Source organism: Poecilia formosa, unplaced genomic scaffold (genome assembly GCF_000485575.1).
Source record: "Poecilia formosa unplaced genomic scaffold, Poecilia_formosa-5.1.2 Scaffold106, whole genome shotgun sequence".
NCBI lineage: Eukaryota > Metazoa > Chordata > Actinopteri > Cyprinodontiformes > Poeciliidae > Poecilia > Poecilia formosa.
This window is the reverse complement of record NW_006800045.1, coordinates 1,586,769-1,609,621: the sequence shown is the minus strand read 5'-3', so window position 1 is coordinate 1,609,621 and position 22,853 is coordinate 1,586,769. Positions and strand designations below refer to the sequence as shown.

The following is a 22,853-nucleotide window of genomic DNA, read 5'->3' as shown; positions in this document are numbered from 1 at the left end:
AAATATAGACATACATACGATATCTACTGGTATTGTATAATATGTACGCTAAGTTATAATGTCAAAATTAAACTGTCAATGTTAAGGTATAATTGGAATTGAGGTGTAGCGCTTTAGCATTAGCTTTAGCGAAATGCTGTGTTGGTGTAGCGCTTTAGCATTAGCAAAGCTAGTATTTACAATTAGTGTCTGGTTACAACCAAATCAAAATCAATACTACCAATTATATTTGATTTTAACTTGATGTATCATTGGCTGCTCCACTTACTTGGGACTTCCTTTAAAATATTTCACTTTACACCACTCAAAAGTAACCTTTTCAACAGTTATGGTGTTTAGAAAATGAAAAGTACAAAAAGCATAATCAGAAAAAGAAAGAAGGGATTAAGAGATATACTTGAGTAAACCAATGAGGTTCTCCCATTTCAGATACTTCAGAGCAAATTAAAATGGTTGTGTGTCAAAGCATATGTCTAATTAGTGTGTTTATGTGCGTGGATGTGGTGCCCTGGGGCTAACGGAGAAAGCTAATGTAGCGGAAAATGCGTCTTAGCTGGGCCATGAAATAATGATGAGCCACTGTGACTTAATCATGTTGACACGTAAAGCTTTCTCTTCTTCATCTTCTCTTCCTTCACTCTTTCTTTCATCCGTCTTTCCCTCTGCTGCCTCTGATAAACTGGCTTGTTTTGGTCCTGCTGAGAAGTTCATTTTCATTATATTGTTAATAATACCCAGTTGGTTGCTAAAGGCTATATGCTATCAAATAAAAAAGTTATACTTATTAATGTTAATTAAATGTACAGAAAAAATATTAGAAAATAGAAGTTTTTGTCAGCATTTAACTTTCTTTTCAACACAGGACAATATAATGATTGAAGGGACATGGTGCAGCAGTCCCTTTTATTTTAAATCTTTAGAAAACTTGAAAACCTTATAATGAATAAATATGTCACAGTTTCACTTGTTTTCAGTTAAATCCCAGCAGCATTGTCGGTAAAAATGAATGAGAATGTAAAACTATGCAGACCGTTCCTGAATTTTGTAGATATTGGTGTCAACATAAATGGTTTTCTTTTTTGTTTTGCCTGGAATACAACCTTGTTTAATTGACCTTTTATACCACAAGTGTAATATTTTAACTCTTCCTTGTGTTTTATTTTAGGTGGCTGCACTTTTGAGGAGTCTTACAGCAGCTGTGGGTACAGCGTGTCTTTAGGAACCAACGGATTCACTTGGGAACAGGTCAACTCCTGGGAAAAACCCACCATGGACCCCGCCCTTCCTACCGGTAGGCTTCATCAGATGTTTCTTATTGGTTGAACAGTTTCCAAGTCAAGAAAACCATCTTTTTTTCTTAGACATCCATAATTTGGTCATAATTACCAATCAAATTAAGTTTGGTCAATAGTTTTTAGATTCAAAGTAGCTTACAGTCTCGTATCAATAAAATGTCAAATTATGAATTTTATGAACAATTAAGATTAATGTTAAATTAATAAATGAGGCATTGATAAGTTATTACATATTAATTAATTCTTAAAGCACATGTTTATCTTTCCTACCCTCTTTACTTTATCTCTGTTTACTTTCCTCAAACCTGGTGCTCTGTTTCTACGCCGCCATCCTTCCTTCTAGTTTATTGATCGTTTTGGATAAAACCATGTGCCAGATGCTTGAACATTAACGAATGTCTTAAAAACTACCAGAACATTGTGTGGTTTGTGTCTCCATGACATTGCTATGTGGCCATATCAAAGACAGATTGAAATAATTGACTGCTTCACATGGCGCTGGACAATAAATCATGTAGCATCCAGTCAATTTTGAAAAGGCCAGAACTGATGGTTAAATGATGATTTATTAAACACATCCATATCATTCATCAACCAACGTAAACGTGAGACAAGAACAAATAATAATTATAGTCATCCATTGTTATGCATAGCTCATTACATTAGTACAATTCACTCCATTAACACAACAATCTGATTTTTCTTTAAACATTTAAAATTATTCAAATATTCTTCAATCTCTGTCAAGGTTAGAATATTCTTCAGATATCCTTCTAACCTTGTTCTGTTATCGACTGAAGCTAAAATTGAGTTGATTTTTAACCTTTTCAGTTTATTGCAGTTAAACTTCATCAGTAAAACTGTGTTCTGTTGCCATAGCTACCTCAGCAAGAAAGTTACCAAAATAAAAGCATATAACCTTAATGGTAGCTACAATAACCATAGGTAACGTCACTCAGTTGACCTTTGCAAATCGTTAACATATTGTGATTAATTTCAATAAACAATACATCTAATAGAATATTCAATCATAATAGGCAGAGAAAAGACTTTAGGCAGTCTCGGCTAGCTCGGCCAGATTGGTGGCATCAACTCACTCACTCACTCACTCACTGGTTACCTAGCAACTCACTGATTCTATGGTTACCTAGCAACGACTTGTTGAGTCATTTGCACAGCAGTTTTAAGGTATTGCTACCGTGACTCATACCTGCTTAGAAACAAAACGACCGCATGGATAAATGTGGATAAATCAGGAGAGGTCTCACTGCCAGAAGGTTTTCAAGATTTTCCGCCTGACATCTGAATGTCCGTAACTGAAATCCGTTCATGTTTGGTGTGATGATAAACAGTCTTATGTCTAAACTGCAAGAACAGCTCAGTTTTAATTCACTTTATAAAAACACGGACTGATCAGGAAAATAAAAATTTGATCACCTCGATCACTCTAGTGGTCCTACAGAGTTGTTGAACATTTCTTTAATATTCACACCACTACATTGTTTGAGCCTGTTGTTTTCTGCATCCAGAGAAAAGTTTTTTCTGAAATCTCTCCGTTTATCTGAATTGGCAGACTCAGTAATTTGACCCCAGCTGGGTTCTTCTCCATTTGTCCAACGCCAAATGGCAATCAGACAGCCCGTCTATCCATCTCGTTTTCTCTCACAGTTTTGCCCTTTTGCCCTCTATATCTCGCCCACAGTCTCACTTTCCAACACTTGTGCTACCCGACACAATCTTCTTCACACCTTTTTCTTATCTTCACGGCTAGATGTCTGCTTTTCTCCCATTTGATTGACACGACTAGGTTTTTTTTAGGTACACAAGCAGCATTTAAAAATCCATGTTAGGGGAGATCATTTTAAAAGTCACCTTATTTTTCCTTTGTAGAGCTGCCAAAGTCATAAATATGTTGTTAAAATCCCACACAGCGTAAATTGGAGGATAATGTGTAAGAAAGAAGTTGGTTCAGTTGGCTCTGTTTAACTTTGTCTTGAACTTAAAATAGAAAGAAAATGGGAAAATTAAAAAGCAAATATGTCAAACTGGATCCAAAGACTCCACAGAGGGAGTCCACATTATTTTTGAGCAGGTAGAAAATGAAAACATTTCTTTATATCAAAGCCTTGAAGACTTGGATTTATTCAACACAAAGATGCTGAGCATCTTTTGACGAGTAGTTGTGTGTTTTATGGAATCACAGTGAAACATTACAGTGGACTCCTGCCTCTTTTTAGCTTACTTCTGTAAAAACTCCAATATATTTGTAAAAAATGTTTCTAATTGTGGATTCTGGAGCTGGTTGGATGGACAATATATCAATATCAAGATGTATATCGGGATAAACATGTGATCAATATCAACAGATCAATAATTTCACTGAACTCTGACAGTCAAACGTAAACAAATGTGGCTATGTACGACTCACTTTGGCTTCACTGGGGTCGCATTTCATCAGTGAGCCATGCACAGAAATTGGGTCCACAACCACTAAAAATAGGGTGTAATATAAAGTCTTCAGAAAATGTTAGAGCTGAAACAATTCCAAGGAAAAATCCTTAAAAGAAATTGTCTTGTAATTGCGTATTGTTCGTTGCTGTTTGGATCTTTCAGAGGGAACAATAGAGGAAGATTGGGAGATGAGAGCAAAAGCAAAAAAGCAAAACAGAAGCGAACGGACTCTAACTACACCCTGTTTTGATACGTTAAAACGTATCAAAACAGCCCAATTTCAACAGGTGCATTTCTGATTCTTACAACTGCTTTACTTGCAGACAAAATCAGTATTTAATTAGGGAGTGAAAGGCAAATGCAGCATCCCAGATCATCACAAACAAACTGTTGAATGAAGACGCGCCTGCAGATGGAAAAATCTGGTGGCTCCAACTTCCTTTAAATATAAATCCTGTTTTAAGTTAGGAAGAAATCATGAGTTGGAGTCCTGTTGGTCATAACCAAAAATGGTTTAGAAGGAAATGACTAAGTGGCTTCTGCTGCTGGACCGACCCGTCACTGTTTGCTCTTTATGTCTCACATTCCTCACAAATGCTGCATTCGGTTGGATGAAACAGAACCAATCAGTACAGTCCAGCTATCGCCAGAAAATCAAAAACTGAAGGTTTAAGAAGAGCAGAGTCAACTATTCATTTAAAGTTTAGTTTGGCATACAAATATGCTTGCTTATGTTGTGTATTTTATGTAATATTTCTTAATTTTTCTAAGTTTCATAACAGTATGTTGGGTTTTTATTGATAGGCCCCGTCAAAGCAGCTCCTATCAGGTACTTTTTGTCTAGTTTCTAGTGCAGATATCTCATTACACTTGGACAAAATAACTTACAAGCCACTTTTTAGGACAATATAGGATCTTGTTTCAGGTAAATAATAATACCTTAATATTGATTTTCAAAAAATGTGTTCCTCTGGCAGATTATTTCACTTATAACAAAACATTTCTCCTATGTTATAAATAAAATAATCTGCCACTGGAGCTAGTACGTTTTCCATCAATGTTAAGGAATTATTGATCTAAAACAAGCTTCTACATGTTTCTGAGAAGTTACTTCTGATTTGTCTTAATTCAAATGTGCTGAGATATTTGCGTTAGAAACTAGTCATAAATATATTTTGTGTTTTTGCCGTGTATTTCCCCCAGTACAAACAGAGGAGCGTTTTGAAAAGCTTCGTCTAATTTATCTTTCTTCTATAGGGAACTTGTTGTTGTTGGCAGATTTTACCCGATTTATTTGCTAGTTGAAGCATAAATATCTCCAAATCTCTTTGTCGTGATCTTTCTCCATTTTAATTCATTCCCCCACCATGTTCTAAGTTATGATGCTCCTCTTTCCATCCTAAATGATCTGTTAGTCAGATCAATTATAGCTCCCATCCATCACCATCATCCTCATCATCTTTCCATCTAATTTTCCTCCCATCAGTGTCTGCAGTTTGTCAGAGCCGCTGCCGTCTTCACTCCCAACACCGCAGTCTTTCACTGAAGGTCTGATCCCATCCAACTGGCTGCTACACCATTCCGTCTCGCTCTCGGTTTTTGCAGGCTCTTGTCAGTTATCCGTCTCATCTATCGGCCCGTGGGTGGCGGCTGTCAGCCACGATAGCCATCGCGGTCTGTGAGTGATCAGCTGCCCGCTGCTCTGACAGCTAAAGATCTGATCAGGGTGGACAGGAGCAAATTATCTGTTAGTTTCGTCTCTCTGTCTCTGAGTGTTGGCCTTTTTTTTTCTCGTTGTTGGAGCTGCGTATATTAAAGTATCAAATCCATTTATCAACACAGCAGAATAACTGCCAAACTTCTTTACACCAATATTCAACTCTCCCTATTCAAAGTTTACAAAATGAAATGAATGAAGCTACACACTTCGACCAACATTACATGTAGATATGCTGCAGTGTTTTGGTTCAGTTAAAAATAAGGCGACACACACACCAACTCTGTCAGATCATATGTAGAGCAGGGATTGAAATTAGCTAATCTACCACCACTGAGTTAGCTTAGTTTATAGCAGCGGTGGCTAATCTGCCACAACAGTCACTTATGAATAATCGCAAAATAAACATCAAGCCTGAAAACATAAAACTGTAACTGACTGAATGTTCTGTTCCATGTGTGGGGAATGTTTTTATGTTTTTGGTGTTGAATCCTGACATATAAAGTGGTGTTGTTGTCAGTTACTATGGCAACGGCTGTGTGCGTAGCATAGCCAGTACAAAGAGTGAGAAAAAGAAGAGTACCAGTGGTTATTTTTCAACGGTTTTTCTGTGTTATTTTCCCTTTGCTGTGCACTAAGTTAATAATACCTGCCTCTCCAGGTTTCATTTTGTTAACAGAAACATGCCATCGCGTTAGCGCGGCATGTGAACAAATCGTGGTCTTTTTGCCCTCCAGCGTGTGGACATGTGCAACATTTCTGGATGTAAACAATAATATCTAACATGTCTATGCTGTGCCATGTATTTAGTTATGTCTGCATAAACATAAGAGTGTTATGGGGCGTAAACAGATTGCATTTCTACTGAGTTGGGCTTGGCACCTTCAGCTCTCTCCACCTCCGTTTAAACAAAGTTGTCAGGTTGTCCATACCTGTGACAGCTCATAGATTTTGTGGCAAACCCTGATTAGATTGGAATCAGTGCTTTGGCTTCTTTCATCATCTCTGTATTGACAAGGTAATGTTATAATCCCCACCCCTGATGATTTACAGATGAGAAAAGATTTGCCTAGGATGATGTTAATGTATGCCTGCTCACCTTCATATAGATTTCATATTACAGCTTTGAAAGCTGGAAAATTAAGTCGAGAGCTACAATAAAAAGGGTTTGTGCAAAAGCAAGTTTTAGGGACATTTGGACAATAAAAAGCTTTTATCCATGGGAGAAAATCTGACTGGATACCAGTTGACTCTTTATATAATATCCAAAGGTCCTGAATGCAAAAGGTAATGCGGACGTTTTCATAGAAGGTCAGTCTGCACATTTCAGTTAAAGAGGAAGCTTTGAAGAACAAATAATTGATCAAATTGACACTTTGATTTTCTGTTTTTAGTATATTATTTGTCATGACAGGCGAGGCACGCTCTGAACTTTTCAACAACATTGATATGTTTTTGGAAAGACAAAGTCTCAGTAAAACAAAAGCCAAATATTTTTAATATTACACCATTAGTAGATGTGTGCAATACAGTTTGGTATCGATCCAATAACAAATAAATACAGGGCCAATTGCCAATACCGATACTTTTTATATTTGAGTTTGATAAATTAAATGTCTGATTTTTTTAGGTGTTTTGTGACAGAATTAGGAAAAAGTTTATAGGCGTCTTCAAAATGCTTGAATAATATAACGTGATAAACAGAAAATATAGAAAAAAAATAAAAAATTTGTGGGTGTATTTCCTTAATAAAAAAGTTCAAAAAATTAGAATTTTACAAAACAAAATATTTTTTGTTGGATAAAAAAAAAATCAAAAGGGAATCTGAATGTGCGAGTAATACTAAGAGAATAAAAAAAAATAGAGAATGAAAAATAAAAAAAATAAATTATGAAAGTAAAGTCATACAATTACAAGAATAAAGTTGAAATAACACAAGGATAAAGTCGTAATATGACTTTATTCTCACAATACTACAACTTTATTCTTGTATTATTTTGACTTTATTGTCATCGTTTAGTTTTTTTTCTACAAACTATTGATACCAACTTGGTTTACATTTTAGATCAATCGAGCTCTGATTCGAAGGGTTTGCTGTTTCAGCTGTTCCCAGAGAAAATAGTGTGTGCGATAAACAGAGAACAAACTGTTAACGCGTAGAAAGAAGAAAAATGAGAAACAAAATGGAGGACAAAAATTGTGATTTTCAAGAGCCAGTGAAAACGAAATGAAGAAATGCCTTCAAAGAAAGAAAAAATACACACAAGAGTGACAAGGGCACAGAGCTGTTAACCATACAGAAAAATTGGAGACAAACTGAGACATTGACGCAAAGTCTGCATTTTTCCTTAACAACCACTCTGAGACTCAGTGTTGATTTGAAAAGGCTGTTTCAGGGAGACGGTTGAGAGCACACAATGTGTTACAAGTGGTCGTCAAAGTTTCATGCAGCGTTTGAGAGATCAATATCATGTATCGCTCTATTATGTGATATTTTTACCTCTAGCTGCCAGACGGGGAGAAAAAGCCCACAGAAGACACAGCTTTCATCTATTATTGATTTATCTTGTCAGTAAGTGCTCAGAGGCGGCAAACAGTGATGCAAAACAATGAATAACTGGAGAAGCAGAACTGTTAGTTGAACAGCTGGAAAGAACTCGGCTGATTTATAATTCAGTTGCTGTCTTGTTGGTGACTTTAGTTTTCTTTGCATCTCACAGCTCTTGCTTTACAGAACTGAAAAATATATGCCACGCTCCGAGATGTTTGGACTTTGTTCTGAAGTTAGGATGCAACATTTTTTAGCTGCAGTTATTTTTGAAACAGGAGAAGCAACAAAATAGGAAGAACAACCAATTTAACTTCTAGAGTTTAACATGTTTTATATGAGGTTCTGTGGTTTTGGTCTTTTGGGTCATTTTATACATTTAGCATCTGTGCACATTGTGATGTCGACTGTGACAAACTTATTTGCACAGTACGTACAGGCAGTTGCTCAGTGTTATGCTTTACAAGAATCTTTTTAAAGTTTATTTTGGAGATTAATTAGGAATTACACTGAGATGTGTGGAAAGGAGAAGTCATCACTCAGGTTTGGCTGAAAAGCAAACAAAACTGGTTTATTGGTTTTCAGGCATCACGGCAGCTTTCAAAATGGCTGCCTTTCTTCTTTTTACTGGCGGTAATGCACATTTAGATGTACATTACTGCCATCTACTGGAATGGAGTGTAATTTGGGATGCTAAACAGATAAAAAAATAAATAATAAAAAAGTATGAACAGAAACAAACAAACAAGCAGCAGTCCACCTCCATATGATTCAGACCCCGCCTTCTCAATCATTTCGACCAATCACCTTCCAGAGCAGGAAAACAAAACAAAGACTTTCACATTAATAATGTAAACATCAATGCCTATTAACCAACAATAAAATATCAACCAGCCATCTTTTCTATGCAAATACATGTTTTACATTTTTAATTACTTTAACTTTCTTATCGCCTCACTTCCTGTTAAAGAGCTGGGTTTGAGGCGGGCTTCCTCTTTGGCTGAAACACAAGATGGCTGCCACCCACTCGGTAACAAACATTTCACACATTGACGCACAGAGTTCATATACAAGTAAAGAAGAACTTAGTGCTTCTTAACAGCTGATTTCATGGTTTATTTTTTAAAGTGTTTTACTCAAAATCAGTTTATTTAGCACGAGTTTGCATCTATATATGAGTCTCTTACTCTTAAGTTTCATAGGCTGAGGTTTTCTGAGGTTCTCATCTGGATGTAGTTTGATCCTGATGTGAAATACTTCACTTGTTATGGATACAAAAGCAAAGAGAAGGGAAATGGAAGGGCTCAGGTGGGAGCAGAGCGACTTTATTCTCCCACGGAGGAGTAGTTATCAAAAAAAGAGAAATAGATGTGCTCTTATTTTCTTCATCATTTTCTGTGCTCGTCTCCTAGAATGGTCTCATCACATCTGTGTCTGCTTCTTTGCTATTGAACTTGTATGGTATAGTTTTCAGTACTCTCAGCTGAGCCGCCTCTCCCATCACTCATTCAGGTTACCCAATAATTGCATTTATTATTCAGTTTTACTTACAAATTACCAAAAAACATACAAACATTACAATTGAAAGTATTACTTTGCTTAGTAATTTCTTCCACTTTTCTGTGTGCTTCTTCTAAGTCGGTATGAATGAAGATGACAGACATGGAGAGGATCAAGAACATAGTCTCCATAGTGGCTATGAATTAGTAATTCATAACTTCTGCATCGATTTTTTCCTGAAAACATCAGGAACGTAGCTTTTTAAACCACAGAGGTACACAATCGTGAAAAGGCGAAATTACATTTTTGCCCCAGTTCAGGGTGAATTCACACCAGCCCCGTTTGGTCCGCTTTAACCAAACCCCAGTCCGTTTGTGTTGAAAGTTCAGATCATTTGGAGTGAATGCAACTCTGATGCAGACCAAAAAAATCAAACTCTGGTCGCCTGCAAACCTACACTGCAAAAACACAAAGTTATGCCAAGTATTTATGGTCTAATTTCTAGTGCACACTTGAAATAAGCTAACTTTCAAGTACCTTTTCTGCAAGATATCTAATAAATATTGATATAAAAGCATACTAGTTTACTGGTAGATTTTTTTCCCACGTGTAACGAGACAAGTGAAAAAATCGAGCCAGTGGAACCAGTCCTTTATGCATCTATAGTCAAGAATTATTGACTTAGGCCAAGCTGATTTATTTAGCTGAAAAACTTATTTTAGTTTTAATTCAAGTGTACTAAAATATTTGCACTGAAAATTAGACTAAATTTCTTGCTAAAGATTTTGTGTTTCTGCAGTTTAGCTCTGCTTTGTTGATTTGAATGCAAATGTGACCAGAAACTGATCCAGAAACAGGAAACGGATGACAGTGCAGGGAATTCTGGGTAACTAAAGGCAAACTCTAAGAATAAAAACAATTAAATAAACATGTTTTGTATAGACCCAACATGTTCAGGGAAGCATAATAGATCACCTTTAAGATTCCAAAGGTTTCATGAACCATTTTTGAGAGATGAGTCAAAAAGACAACCATTGATTATTTTTTAATCACTTTGTTTTGTTTTCATCTGCGTTTGAGAAATTGAAAGTTTAAAAGTTCACCTGTAAACTTACTGGAGTAATTTGAAAACGGTCCAAATAATACATGCACAGGTTGTAACTAAGCCTCTTCTAAAGCGTACAGCTGGCCTCCAGGTGTAGTCTGTGATTCCAGCTCGTTACCCTGCTGCTCTGCTGTTTCACGTCACCTGAAGCCCTCAGACCAGTAAAAGAGACGGACGCCGTCCTGACAGCTGCACTGAGAGACAAATGTCAGTCAAACCGCGTCTTCACGCCCACGCAGTGCAAAGACGAAGTCTAATCAGGCTGAAAAAGAAACCGTGTTGGTGTGTGAGGCCAAAAACTGACATGCAGGTTCAATATGAAGAGGAAAAGTTTTAAATAGAAGTTAAACTTCTGCATTGTCTGTTGCCTGATTAGGATTTAGAAAGCAGCTCTTCTATAAGTTAAAGTGTTTTCTGCATGAATGCAGCCTTTAGCAGGTCTGTCATGACCTTATAATTATCGTGATAAATTATAATATTGTTGGTTTGAGACCATTTTCAATGGTAACGGCTTAATAATGCAAGAACATGTTCTCAAAGATCAATAAACTTTAATTTCTGAAGAACATTTAACACTGGAACTGGAAGACATTTTATAAATAAACAAAACTACAGAAACAACAATTAAAATCAATTATGAAGTCTGTTAACAAAATTATCCTTTTGTAATAAGGGCCAAAACCAAAATGTCAGACTGAAGACTGTCATCATCTAGATTTTGGTAGAAGGATAGAAAAGAGAAAAACGATAAATCATGCAAATGGAAATGATTGAACTGCTCTTATTTAATGATGTGATTAATTGATTTATAGCCTATTGCAACAGGCCTAAAGGAAGGAAGTCACATTTAGACTGCAGTCACTCTGCAAAAACACAAAATCTTACCAACTAACTGTTTAGTTTCCAGTGAAATTATTTTAGTACATTTGAGTTAAGAAAAAAACAAACTAAACTTCAAAAGTAACTTTTCAGCAAAATATACTAGTTTGCCTTGAATATTAATAAAAACTTCTGGTTCCACTGGCAGATTATTATTTTACTCATAAGATGGAAAAAATGTTGGCATCAGTCAAATAATCTGCCAGTGGAACTAATACTTTTTAAAATCAATATTAAGGGAATTATTGACTTAACGCTCCTGTATCTTGCTGAACAGCTACTTGTAAGTTAGTTTAGTCTTATTTTAAGTACACTAAGACATTAGCACTAGAGACTGGACAGATATTTGGTAAGTTTTGTGTTTTTGCAGTGCTCTACGAGAGGCGTGTGTGAATGTGTGTGCTGTCATTTGCAGTGTTGACGTGTTCACCGGCTGTCAAACCAGGACCCAAACAATGTTTCCTGTCTTTTCTTTCATTTTTCTCCTTTCTGTCTCCCTGCACCTTCATTCTCAGACATTCATTCCTCCTGGGGCGTCTTTGGCCTAAATTTGCTTCTTAGCTTCTGTCAATATGTTTCTGGTTTTTTAAAGATTTGACAGTCAGACAGACAGGAATGTTTGAACAGTTTCTACACTTTTGCTGTATATTTTCATGGGAGTGAGTGTGCCTGCTTGTCAGTGCTCCTTCTTATTTTTTCCCACAGAGAAGCCGAAAACAAATCAGCACTAATCAGAGAGTGCCTCTCCGTTCAGTTGTCGCACAAACTGAGGCCACACACTCGCACGTACACACCGCCATGCCTTGTTTAAAGCTGCCATCAGTAATAGGCCCCTGAATTACAGTGTGTCACCGCTGTATAGCATAAATTGTGCGTGTGTGTGTTTGTCAAGTGGCTACTGATGGTTGCAGAGGTTAAATATCCCGTCCGTTTCTTTCTCTTTTTTTAGGCGCTGATGGTGATTTGAGAGCTCTTGTCAGAGGCAACTTGATTGCATTTGTGATTTGTGGGCGGGCAGAAAGTGTCCAGGCAGGGTGGAAGAAATGAAAAATGGCACAAAAGGGACAATAGCAAATTGACAGGGTGACAGGGAGGACGCTTTGCAAACACCTACATTTATTCTGAGAAACTGAGGAAGAAAGTTTTTATGAGAAATGTTTTTACTAGTGCTGTTGTTTGATTAAAGAATATCAGTTTAATCACACTGGATCTGTGATTAGTCACTATGGTTGAAATATAAATATTTAAAAAATGTTGAAGGAAATGTTTCATTGTCTGAAGATTCTCAGTTTTCCAAGTTTTCATATTAAGGAAGTCATTTTGTTTCAAAAATGTCCTTAACTTATGATAGTTAAGGACACCAGTTGAATGGACCCATTGGAAAACATGTAAGTGTTTCAGACAGAGCCGGACTTAGAAAGATAAGGGCCTCTGGGCTGGAGCCAGTTTTGGTGCCCTGTCCAAAAAACAACAAAAACAAACATTTTGCTCATTCAATTTGCAGTAAATTAATAGGGAGGTGCTACACATCAGCAAGTGGTTTAAAACAAAAACTAAACTACTTAAACTTCACTGCAAAATCACAAATATCTTTGCTTTAGTTTCTAGTAAAAATGTCTTCGTATACTTGAAATAGGACAAACTAACTCCCAAGTAGCTGTTCAACAAGATATAGGGGCTGGTTTTCAATAAATAATTCCTTAATATGGATCAAAAAGTTCTAGTTCTACTGACAGATTTCTCTTGTAACAGCGGTGCCCAAACTTTTTGCCATAAAATACTAAATTTTAAAAATAAAACTTTTAAAACAAACTCTTTGTGCTTTTTTTTTATTTTAGCTGCTCACTAATAAAACAAACAATTTCAGTTTTATTAAAATGAACAAAATGGTCAGATTTCTGTAGAAAATATAAAATCATTGTGGATATAAAACATAAAAAAGGCCCACCCTTTGTTTGTGTGGATGTTTTATTTTCTTACATGAGAAGTAAATTTGCTTTTGGGAAAAAGTAGGTTAATGTTTTCATCTTAATTTTGGAACAAAATTAAGATGAATGCAAAAACTTCATTCTTGCAGTTTAGCATGACATCATAATATCAAGTTTCCAAAAGTCATTGCAACAAGTGGGTAAAATTCTCTTTTATGACAAGAAATAAATATGTTTGAAGCCAGATTTTAGTGAAAGGGATTGAAATGCTGCTATTGGAACAGAGAAGAACCAGTCTGTTTTTAAAATGAAGCCAGTACACAGCTGCATTCTCAGACTGAAGGTGAAGATGGATGAATTACCAGACAGGTAAAATCCTTTTTTTTAAATCTCCAACCAGAGCAGATAGAGCTCAAGATGACAGATGAACAAATGGATCCAGATAAGAGAAACATGATGAAGGGCAGCAGAGGGACTGAGATGTGGGAAACTCTGAGTCAAATAAAAGGGAAAAAGACGGTGGCGGTTCTTGCATGAACACTTTAGTCAAGATGATAAAAAATACAATACGACTTTCAGTCAGAAAACATGAAGGGATCTGGGAGGGATTTCAAAAACTTTGCTCAGAGAGTCGATGGTGAAAATATTACAGGAAGTGAGATTACTGTTGGAGGGATTATCACAGATTATTGCAGTGGCATCCATCAAATTATTGACATGTATTAAATATATAATAATTACATCTATAATAATTTTATCTATGTTTTTAGTCACTTCCTGTACAGTGAGGAGAATAGCGCTGCTATCCTTCTTTACCAAGAACTGACTGAGACGCACTGCATTTAAAAAAAATGTTGAATAATTGCTGAAACCAGATTTTTTGTTTTACTTTCTGAATTATATTTTTGCCATTTTAACCATAATTACTCATTATTAAGTTTCTGTGTGAAAAACAAAACCAGTGTCTCTCTGTTCCTCAGTCGTGTCGAACTCTTGCTCCTCCAGTCAGCCGTGTCCTGACAAAACAAACAGAAAAGTTTATTCCCGTTTCATAAAACCTGCTGGCCCTGAACCTGGAGTTGTTTACTTATCTTTAGAGGAACACGTCGGTGTTTCAGAGAGTTTTTTCACCGTGACGGTCCAGCTCATTCTGTCTGTGTGGAGAGCAGAGCCAAGTAGCCAAATGTTAGCAGGTACGGAAGCTGCAGCGGCCAAAACACTGCAGAAACTACCGAAAATCCTTCGTTTCTCACTGATCTCTGCTAATTCCATGGAATTCTGTGTTTATTGTGGATTTCATTTTATTTAATAAATTCTGCGACTGCGTCTGGGTTTATTATCTAATGTTTAAATCATTTGTTTTTGCAGCCAGTCGTGATCTGAGCATGCACATCCCGACACTGGGAAGAAAAAAATACATTTTGCCACGTATATTTTTTAATCTAATTTCTTCTGCTGATATAGTAAAACAAAACATCACTTATCTTTTCAGCAAGATATAGGAGCTTTTTTAAGTCAATATTTTGTTAATATTGATGGAAAAGTTTACTGGCAGATTATTTTTCTAATAAGATGAGAAAAAGGTGTCGTTATAAATGAAAAACCTCTGCCGGTAGAACTAGAACTTTTCCATCAATATTGACTTAAAACAAGCTGAAAAGTTACATAAGCTGCTTCTAATATCGTCACCTTCCTAAAATAATGGCCTACACCATTTTTTGCCTGGTTTTTCTTTTTTTTTTTGCCTCAAAATATTTTTTGGAAAGAAGAGGTGGGGATTTTGTTTTGCAAAAATCAATTTTGGCACAAAATAACTGATTATTTTAGTAAGGTGACAACATTCTGGAAAAATTTCTGTTAAAATAATTTAATTATCATTTGTCGTCCTCATTATTTTCTTCAATCTTCCTTAAAGCCAAAACACAAACCAGTCCAACACATATAAATGATACATGTGGAGACTTTTATTCATTCCTAGTATTTCAAAAGAGAGTCAAGCAAGCAGCAGATTGAAAAATAGAGACACACTTACATGATTTATCAGGGGGAGCAATAAATGCCCATTTTTAAGGCCAAGCCACCACATAAAAGCCTTGGATCACAGAAGTAATGGCTCCCTGTAGGCTAGTGATAACTCTGTTTTTATACGTGAGTGTGTGTGAAGGAGGGAGCGAATGTGACAAACACTGAAAGAAAGGCAATAACGTCTCAAAAATGACAGCCAGCGTGGAAGAAAAGAGGTTGATAAGCACAAGGAGAGGGAGAAAATGTGAGCACAAAGACATCACTGACGGCCTCTGTTTCATTTTCCATCTCTGCCAGCTCCATCTAATCTCAGCCACTGATGTGTTTCTTTCTTCATTTGCAGTTAGTGGTTGGATTACATATCCCACACCCAGCTGTGGGCTCCGTATCACTCAGTGTCTGACTCAGTACGTGTGTGTGAGTGTGTGTGTGTGTGTGTAGGTGTGTGAGTGTGTGTGTGCGTGTGTAGGTGTGTGAGTGTGTGTGTGCGTGTGTGTATGGCAGCACCATGCGGGGGTCATAAAAATAGCCATAATATTCCCTGAGTGATTTTCTCCCTTAGGCGAATAAAGACGGAATAAGCTCTTGTGGGAAAATAGGTTCCTGTGTCTGATGCGGGGTTCGCTAAAAGAAAACCACTTTGGAGCAATGATTATAATTTTTATCGCAGTGATTGCAGAGGCTGAAACATCCTTTAATATAGCTCAGCTGGTGAAGTGAAGTATGGAACTATTTTATTGTTGGATCATGTTTTTGTCTGCAATGAAAAGCAACAAGCAAAAAAGAAATAGTTTTTTTCATCATCGAGACTCATCAAATGCAGCATTTATATATAAAATAGGTTAAACACAAAGTTATTGATCTATGAATTACTTGTACTTTACTGTTCAACAGTCTTACTACAGTAATCCATAAGCTGGGATATGTAGACACAAGATTTGTAAAATCTAAACTATTAAAGTTCATTGACACAGAGGAACTGCAGACAGCTCTAATAATTTATAAAGCCAAACAGTAATTACTGGAAAACATACAAAACTTGTTTAAGACTAAACAGTGCATACTGTCTAAGAATGTATAATTTGTTTGGTAATAGAGCAAATAAAAAATGGACTGATATCAAGAAAGTAACAGTGGATCATGTTATTTTTGCACTGGTACCAAAACATGCTTAAAATTATGAGAATGAAGTTGTAATATTAGGAGAATACAGCTGGAATAATGTCTGATAACAGCTTTTAGTTCATCATCTCTGCCCATATGAAATCCTCCAGGAATGAATCACAGCCAGACAAAAGATAAAGTCAACAGTTAAAATAACAGTAAATGATTCAAATTGAAGAGAAGTAGAAGAAGAAAGTAATAGAGTGAAGAAAAGTGGTCTTCGTTTATTTTAAATTACCATGTCAGCGAAAGTAATGCATTGCCTTCCTGCTTCCTCTTTTAATGTTTGCATGCAGTCAAGTCTTCATAAGAGGAGATACGTTTAAAAGACCCAGTGCATGGTATTGCTTCCCAAAGCTAAAATCAATTTCAGAATCCTATTTTAACATTTTCTTTTTGGGGTAAGTTACATTTTCTGCTTAATTTTTGTCTTTGTAATTCAATATTCAAAGGAGAATGTGGATGGCGTTCCTTTGTGTTGTCTGCTTTCTTACCTGCCCACACGCCTTCCACCAACTCGCAGCACGGCTCCTCAAATGAGCCTTGAGGAGGCAAATAACCAAAATGGGAAATGTGTGGAAATGCAGAAGTCATTAAAAAGCCAATTACCCGCAGGTTCAGTCCTGCCGGGAGGAGATCGGGAAATGGTGGAGAGCGATTGTAAACCCAGTGAAATATGGAGACTAAATAGCTCTGCTTTGAAGGTGTGTGTTTGTCGAGCTCTCTCATTTGTTGATGCATTAAAAAGCTTAAGTTTTGGTTCTGTACGGACTTTGGGCGGCTCAGGAGCAGAACAGAAAACACGTCAAACCGAACTTGGACAACAAGTTTGTTCAAAATCACTCCCATTTTATCTGTAGAGTTTTGCTTTGTCTATTACAGCTACTAGTGCAGCAAATCACTGTAAAAATGTTCACACCTCATATTTTCCTTTAGCAACTTTAATTTTAGGATGATATTTTTGAAAATGGCCACCATTTCTGGGCCTCTTTAATCAATTATGGCCGTAACTTAACACCGGTTTTTATGGTTTGGATGAACTTTATGTCTCTATCTGTGCTTTCAACGTTGGTCATCCTATTTGTACAGCTTTCATGTAACCACATGTATGAACATCAGATGCCAAAAGTAAAACTGAAGACTTTGCTGTTTGCAAATCTGACACCGATCGTCTAAATTGTTAGCGTTAGCTTCTGCTAATTTTCCATGGGTTTAACAGTTTCCGAATAACTTTATTTTGTTAAATTTACAACATGACAAAAAAGGAAACAAAATAATTTACTACTTTACAAACCAATAATTTATGAAAAAGTTAACAGGCTGAAGTTAAGGCATGTACTTAGTTACACTTCTGTTAGCTTTCTCTATTGTTTTACGTTTTCTGCCTTTAGTATTAGCTATCGCTTATTTTTTTCATGTGTTTATTGCTTTAACTTTTAGTAAATTAATGAAACTAGCTTTTTGTTCACTTGTGCCCACGGCTGGCAATAAATACAACTGATTTTAGTGCAAACATATATTCTTCATTACAACTGCTTCGGACATTTTGAAACATGTCCATCAGTGAAGGAAAATATTATGGATTTTAATCAATAAAAATATAAAGGCTATGATTTGACACCACACACAATAATCTAATTATTAGTTTAAAAATGTATTCTATGGGTTGAAGTACGTATGATTTAACACCAGAAACACCTGTTAAATTTTAAATAAATGTTCTTGAAAAATGGCAGCCATCTTGAATTTCCAGTGGCTAGTGTTTTTATTATTATTATTATTATTATTATTATTATCAAAAACTAGTACTCTGGGAACATCTGCGCCATGTTTTCTGATGTTAACTCATTCTGTCCCTTATCGTCTTGTTTTGTTCTCCGTTGTCTCAACGTGAGGATGAAAAGTTTTCATTTCTTTGTTTCTGGCTGTTGTCTTCCTCTGCCTTCTGGCTTGGACACACGGTTTTAATGTATGCTTCTCAGGGCCAAACACGGGCCAATTGATGGACACCAAAGGGCAGAACTCAACAAAGCACCACTTCCTATTCACTGTCTCCAGTGTCGCTGGTCGCACGCTGGGATTTCGATCTCCTATAGGTCAACCCAGCCGTGATCCCGGGACAGCAGGGACTTTTGGGATTTAGAGTTCCCACGGGTCAAATCTGACCAAAGATTCCCTTCTTGTGTCTCCGGCTGTCTGTGTTTGTGTTTGTGACTTGCATCCCGACTATTGATCAGTCTATCTGCAAAGAAATATAAAAGTTGTCCCTGAAGGTCTGATCAATAATGCCAATGTCCCTGTCTTTCTCGGCTTATTAGAGAGGGATTACAGCGGATTCTCATTGGCCTCTGGGCATGCGTTTGTGTGTGAGGTCATTTATTTCCTATTTACCACTAAAAAGCTTATTGATGACTCGTGTGGTGGTTAACGCAGCAATTTCCGATTCCGACACCACCGGCCTTCCACCCTTGAATTGTGAAAGCCTCCTGAACTGAAGTCAAACGGCAAGAGAAATGAATTTCTGCTGCATAATGTCGCACAGATCAATCAGAACCGTTTACAACATATTACTTTTATGAAATGTGAAATTTGCAAACTCTCAACTGTCAAATGGTTTGTCCACTTTTCTCTGTAAGAGGAAAACTTTAGGAATACAATCACTGCAAAAACACAAAATGTTACCAAGTGTTTTTGGTCTGCTTTCAAGTGCAAATATCTTAATTATTTTGAAATAAGACAAAACTAACTTAAAGGTATATTTACATCGAGATATGCTAGCTTGTTCTAAGTAAATCATTTTGAATATAGAATATAGATTTAAAGGTAGTGGCTCCATTTTCATTTTTTTCACTTCTGGCTTGTTATAATTTTTATTAATATTCATGAATTATTGAACTCAAACAAGCTCCTATATCTTGCTGAAAAGTTACTTGTAAGTAATCTGTTCTAAGATATTCACACCAAAAATACTAGGTAAGATTTTGTGTTTTTGCAGTGCTGCAATGAACAACAACAAAAACAATTGTAGCAGTTGGAAATAAATTCACATTATTAAACTTCCAATCACGATTACAAACTCCTGAAAAACACAAAGAAGTGCAGTAGATTATCAGAGCAGTTGTCACATGTGTAGGAAAATGTCCATAGATGCTTCTGACAGACATTTCCAGGCCACATGCTGTCGAACTGTCGCGATCAGATTCCCTCTCAAACACTGAATGAAAAAAATGTTAAATCACAAGTTTATAGCAAAGCCTTAGAAGCTGCAAGAAAAACCACAGAGCTGTTTCTGAGAGCTCAGACGGTGTTTTTATCCAAAAGACGACAGACATAAAACATCTGATAAGGAAAATCAAAGAGAGATTTAAGAGAGAAAGAGTTGAGCACTGAGCGAAGACCCCAGGGAGCCGTTTATGTTCAGAGTAGTCAGTGGAAATCTTCTGTCGGTGTCGTGTTTTAACAGGAAATCAGGGGAATTAATTGATCTATTAAAGGGAGATTGCATCTCTGCTTTAATGCCTCAGTCTGGAAACACAAATGTTCTGTAACAAAGTTTGTCATGGAGATACTGGCTTTGTTACTTTATGCTGTTTAGACAAAGATTTGTAGAAGTTTAGAATTGAGTTAAAGAACATGGTTGAAACATCTCCAGGAAATAAAAGTCAAGACTGAGAAGAATCTTTAGGACCTCATAACAGAATAAAATAGTTGGTCATGGCGGAGAACTCTATGAAACAGAGATGTCTTCCCCGTAAAACAATAAATAACTTAAAGCTTAGCACAAGGTTCTGTTTTTGCAACATAAATGGGACTTCATCATTAGGAAATATACACAAGCTTTTACGCTCTAAAGCATTTTTAAAATGGAGATTTGTTTCTTTTTATTAAAAGTCATATTCTTAGTTTCAGAGTTCTTTAAAAAATGGAGAATCACTTTTAACACCTTGTGAAACTGATGTTTTGTAGAAACAGAAGTTTTCCATTCGTGATACAGAATAACAGGAAGTATTGACCTCCGGCAGCAGCGTTCACACAATAATTATGTATTTTCTGGGTTGCTAAATATGGCGAAATAGAGACGCGGAAAATTAAAACAGAAGAAACAGAGTTTGGAAAATAAAACACATCTCATAGGACCCTAAGTGACCTGGAAGCAAAGTGATCTAAAACTTCTGCACAATGTGTCATGACTCTTTTAATTCAATGTTTGTCTTCCTGATTGTCAGTGTTTAACATTTTTCCTCTCTTTGCCTCCTTCGCCATCAATTATTAGTGAAGTGTCAACATTTAGCTTCTGTGTTTCGCGCAAATGAAGAGAGCCAGCCGACCGCAACATAAACCGATGTAAAAGCATTATAAAAAGCCATTTGGAGGTTTGTGAAGAGTGACGAAATTCCCCAGCCTCACACGCCCTCACGCAGACGCACCGCCTGCTCCATTTGCTGTAATATGAGTAAATGAATTAGGTTTTGATGCTTTAAAAGCTTTTTTTCTTTTGGCTCTTATTGGGAGTAAATTTCACTCTAATGGTGAGGTGTGTTTACAAGCCGCTGGCGGCGGAGAGAGAGAGACGGACAACCTGAAGGAGGGAAAGCTAAAGGGAGGACAAAGGAGAGTAAGAATGATGGATTATAAATGGATTTTAAAAGAAGGGCACGTCGGGATGAAGGGGAAAGAGGACGGGAGGACAGAAGAACGTACTCAACCTCAGACAGATGAATGAGTTGTTTGCATTCATGGTTTACTCCATTGCCCCATTAAAGGCATTTCAATTACCGACTTATCAGATTACTGCAAGGTTAAGAGACGGAGGTGGGGGCCAGAGAACAGCGTCGTAAGAGATGAGCTATGAAGATTAACATTAATGTAAGAACAGGGATTGAAACTAAATGGCTGTCCAGAATACAAACGCAACACAATTTAAATGCATCATTGTGTGTCAGGTTTTTTATTTGTTTTTTCTCCTTCTTTCTTAATTATTTCTGAGTTTTTTTTGTTCAGGTCAGCTTTTTGAATAGATTTTGGTTTTATGTTGGTTTGATTTAGTTTAGTTTCTCTCCCTGTCTGTGTTTTACCCTGGAGGCCTGCACAGCAGAGCACGATTAGCGGCTTAGCTTTAGACACCACAAAATTTAAGTTTTTGACTTTTTCTTTACACTTTTACTTTAATAAGTGTCAACATACTTTTATTTAACAGTAGTCACCATCTTTTCTCTATGTTTTTGTAGAGTATGTCTGACATTTCCTCTGATTGGCTGTTCCCTGATAACGTAGCTCAGGAAGACTGACTGTTGGTCCCACTTGTTTCTACTGTGCGTATTAATGCATAATGAGGTATCCTTGGTGTTTGAACTATTAAAATGGGCAGCTATAAGTGTGTTAAAGTCTCAAATGTTTGTTGATTTCAGCAATATTGTACACATTTTACACAGATTTACTAGTGCTGTTAATATTTGTGCAGGGATGAGACCAAACGATAACTTGAAGACTTTAGCAGTGAAAGAAGAAGAATTTAACCTGTTTGACCTCAAATATGAACAAACCAAACTAGTTACTGATGCTGAATTTGAGTCTTTGCTGTTATGATACATTCAGTCCAGCTTCCTGTCTGTTCCTGCTGATGATGATGATGATCCTGCAGGGCCATTACCCATTCAGGACGCAGAACATATGGGGGTGTGAGGCACCTCAGGGGGGAATCGGGTGTACTAAATGGACCGAAGGCCAGAGAGATATTTGTGTTGGGGTTCGCCGATTCCCTTCGGCATGAATTATGCGATGGCGATGATGAGGAAGATGAGCCATTTTACCAAACAATGGCGTCGTTTTTCATCCAGATAGGAAGAAGTCATGTCCGTCCAGCAGCTGAAGATTTTCAGCACTTTCCGGTTTCGCTCACGCTGAGCTTCCTTTTCTGGCTCATCCAATTTAAGTTTGTTTTCAGGCACTAGGAAAGACTTTCTTAGTTTTGTTTTTAAAGTGGCATTGGAAAATTTAATCAGTTTTTTTCTCAAACAATCAAATCAAAGGCTTGCAGACTGCAAGATTCTCACAAGTTTGATTCGTTTTTTGAGATGTTGGAGAAAAACAAATGTTTTCTGACTCATTTTACCTGATATTTAAAATTTCTAATTGCACTTTGACCCATGTGAAAGATTTGCTTTTTTGTTTTAGTCAACCTATTGTTTTTGACACAGTTTCTTTATTTATTTTACATTGTTTGTTTTTCTCCTAACTGCAC

The 22,853-nt window shown here is 36.6% G+C and overlaps 1 protein-coding gene across 4 annotated transcripts in view; it reads left to right on the top strand.

Annotated features, from left to right (window-relative positions):
• Nucleotides 1-22,853, top strand: part of LOC103143276 (receptor-type tyrosine-protein phosphatase T-like) — a 221,905-nt gene that overhangs the window by 52,643 nt on the left and 146,409 nt on the right. For all 4 annotated transcript variants that reach the window (XM_016675116.1, XM_016675114.1, XM_016675115.1 and 1 more), the window contains exon 2: nt 1,166-1,291. In XM_016675116.1, coding sequence (XP_016530602.1) covers nt 1,166-1,291 — 126 coding nt within the window. The remainder of the gene's footprint in view (nt 1-1,165; nt 1,292-22,853) is intronic.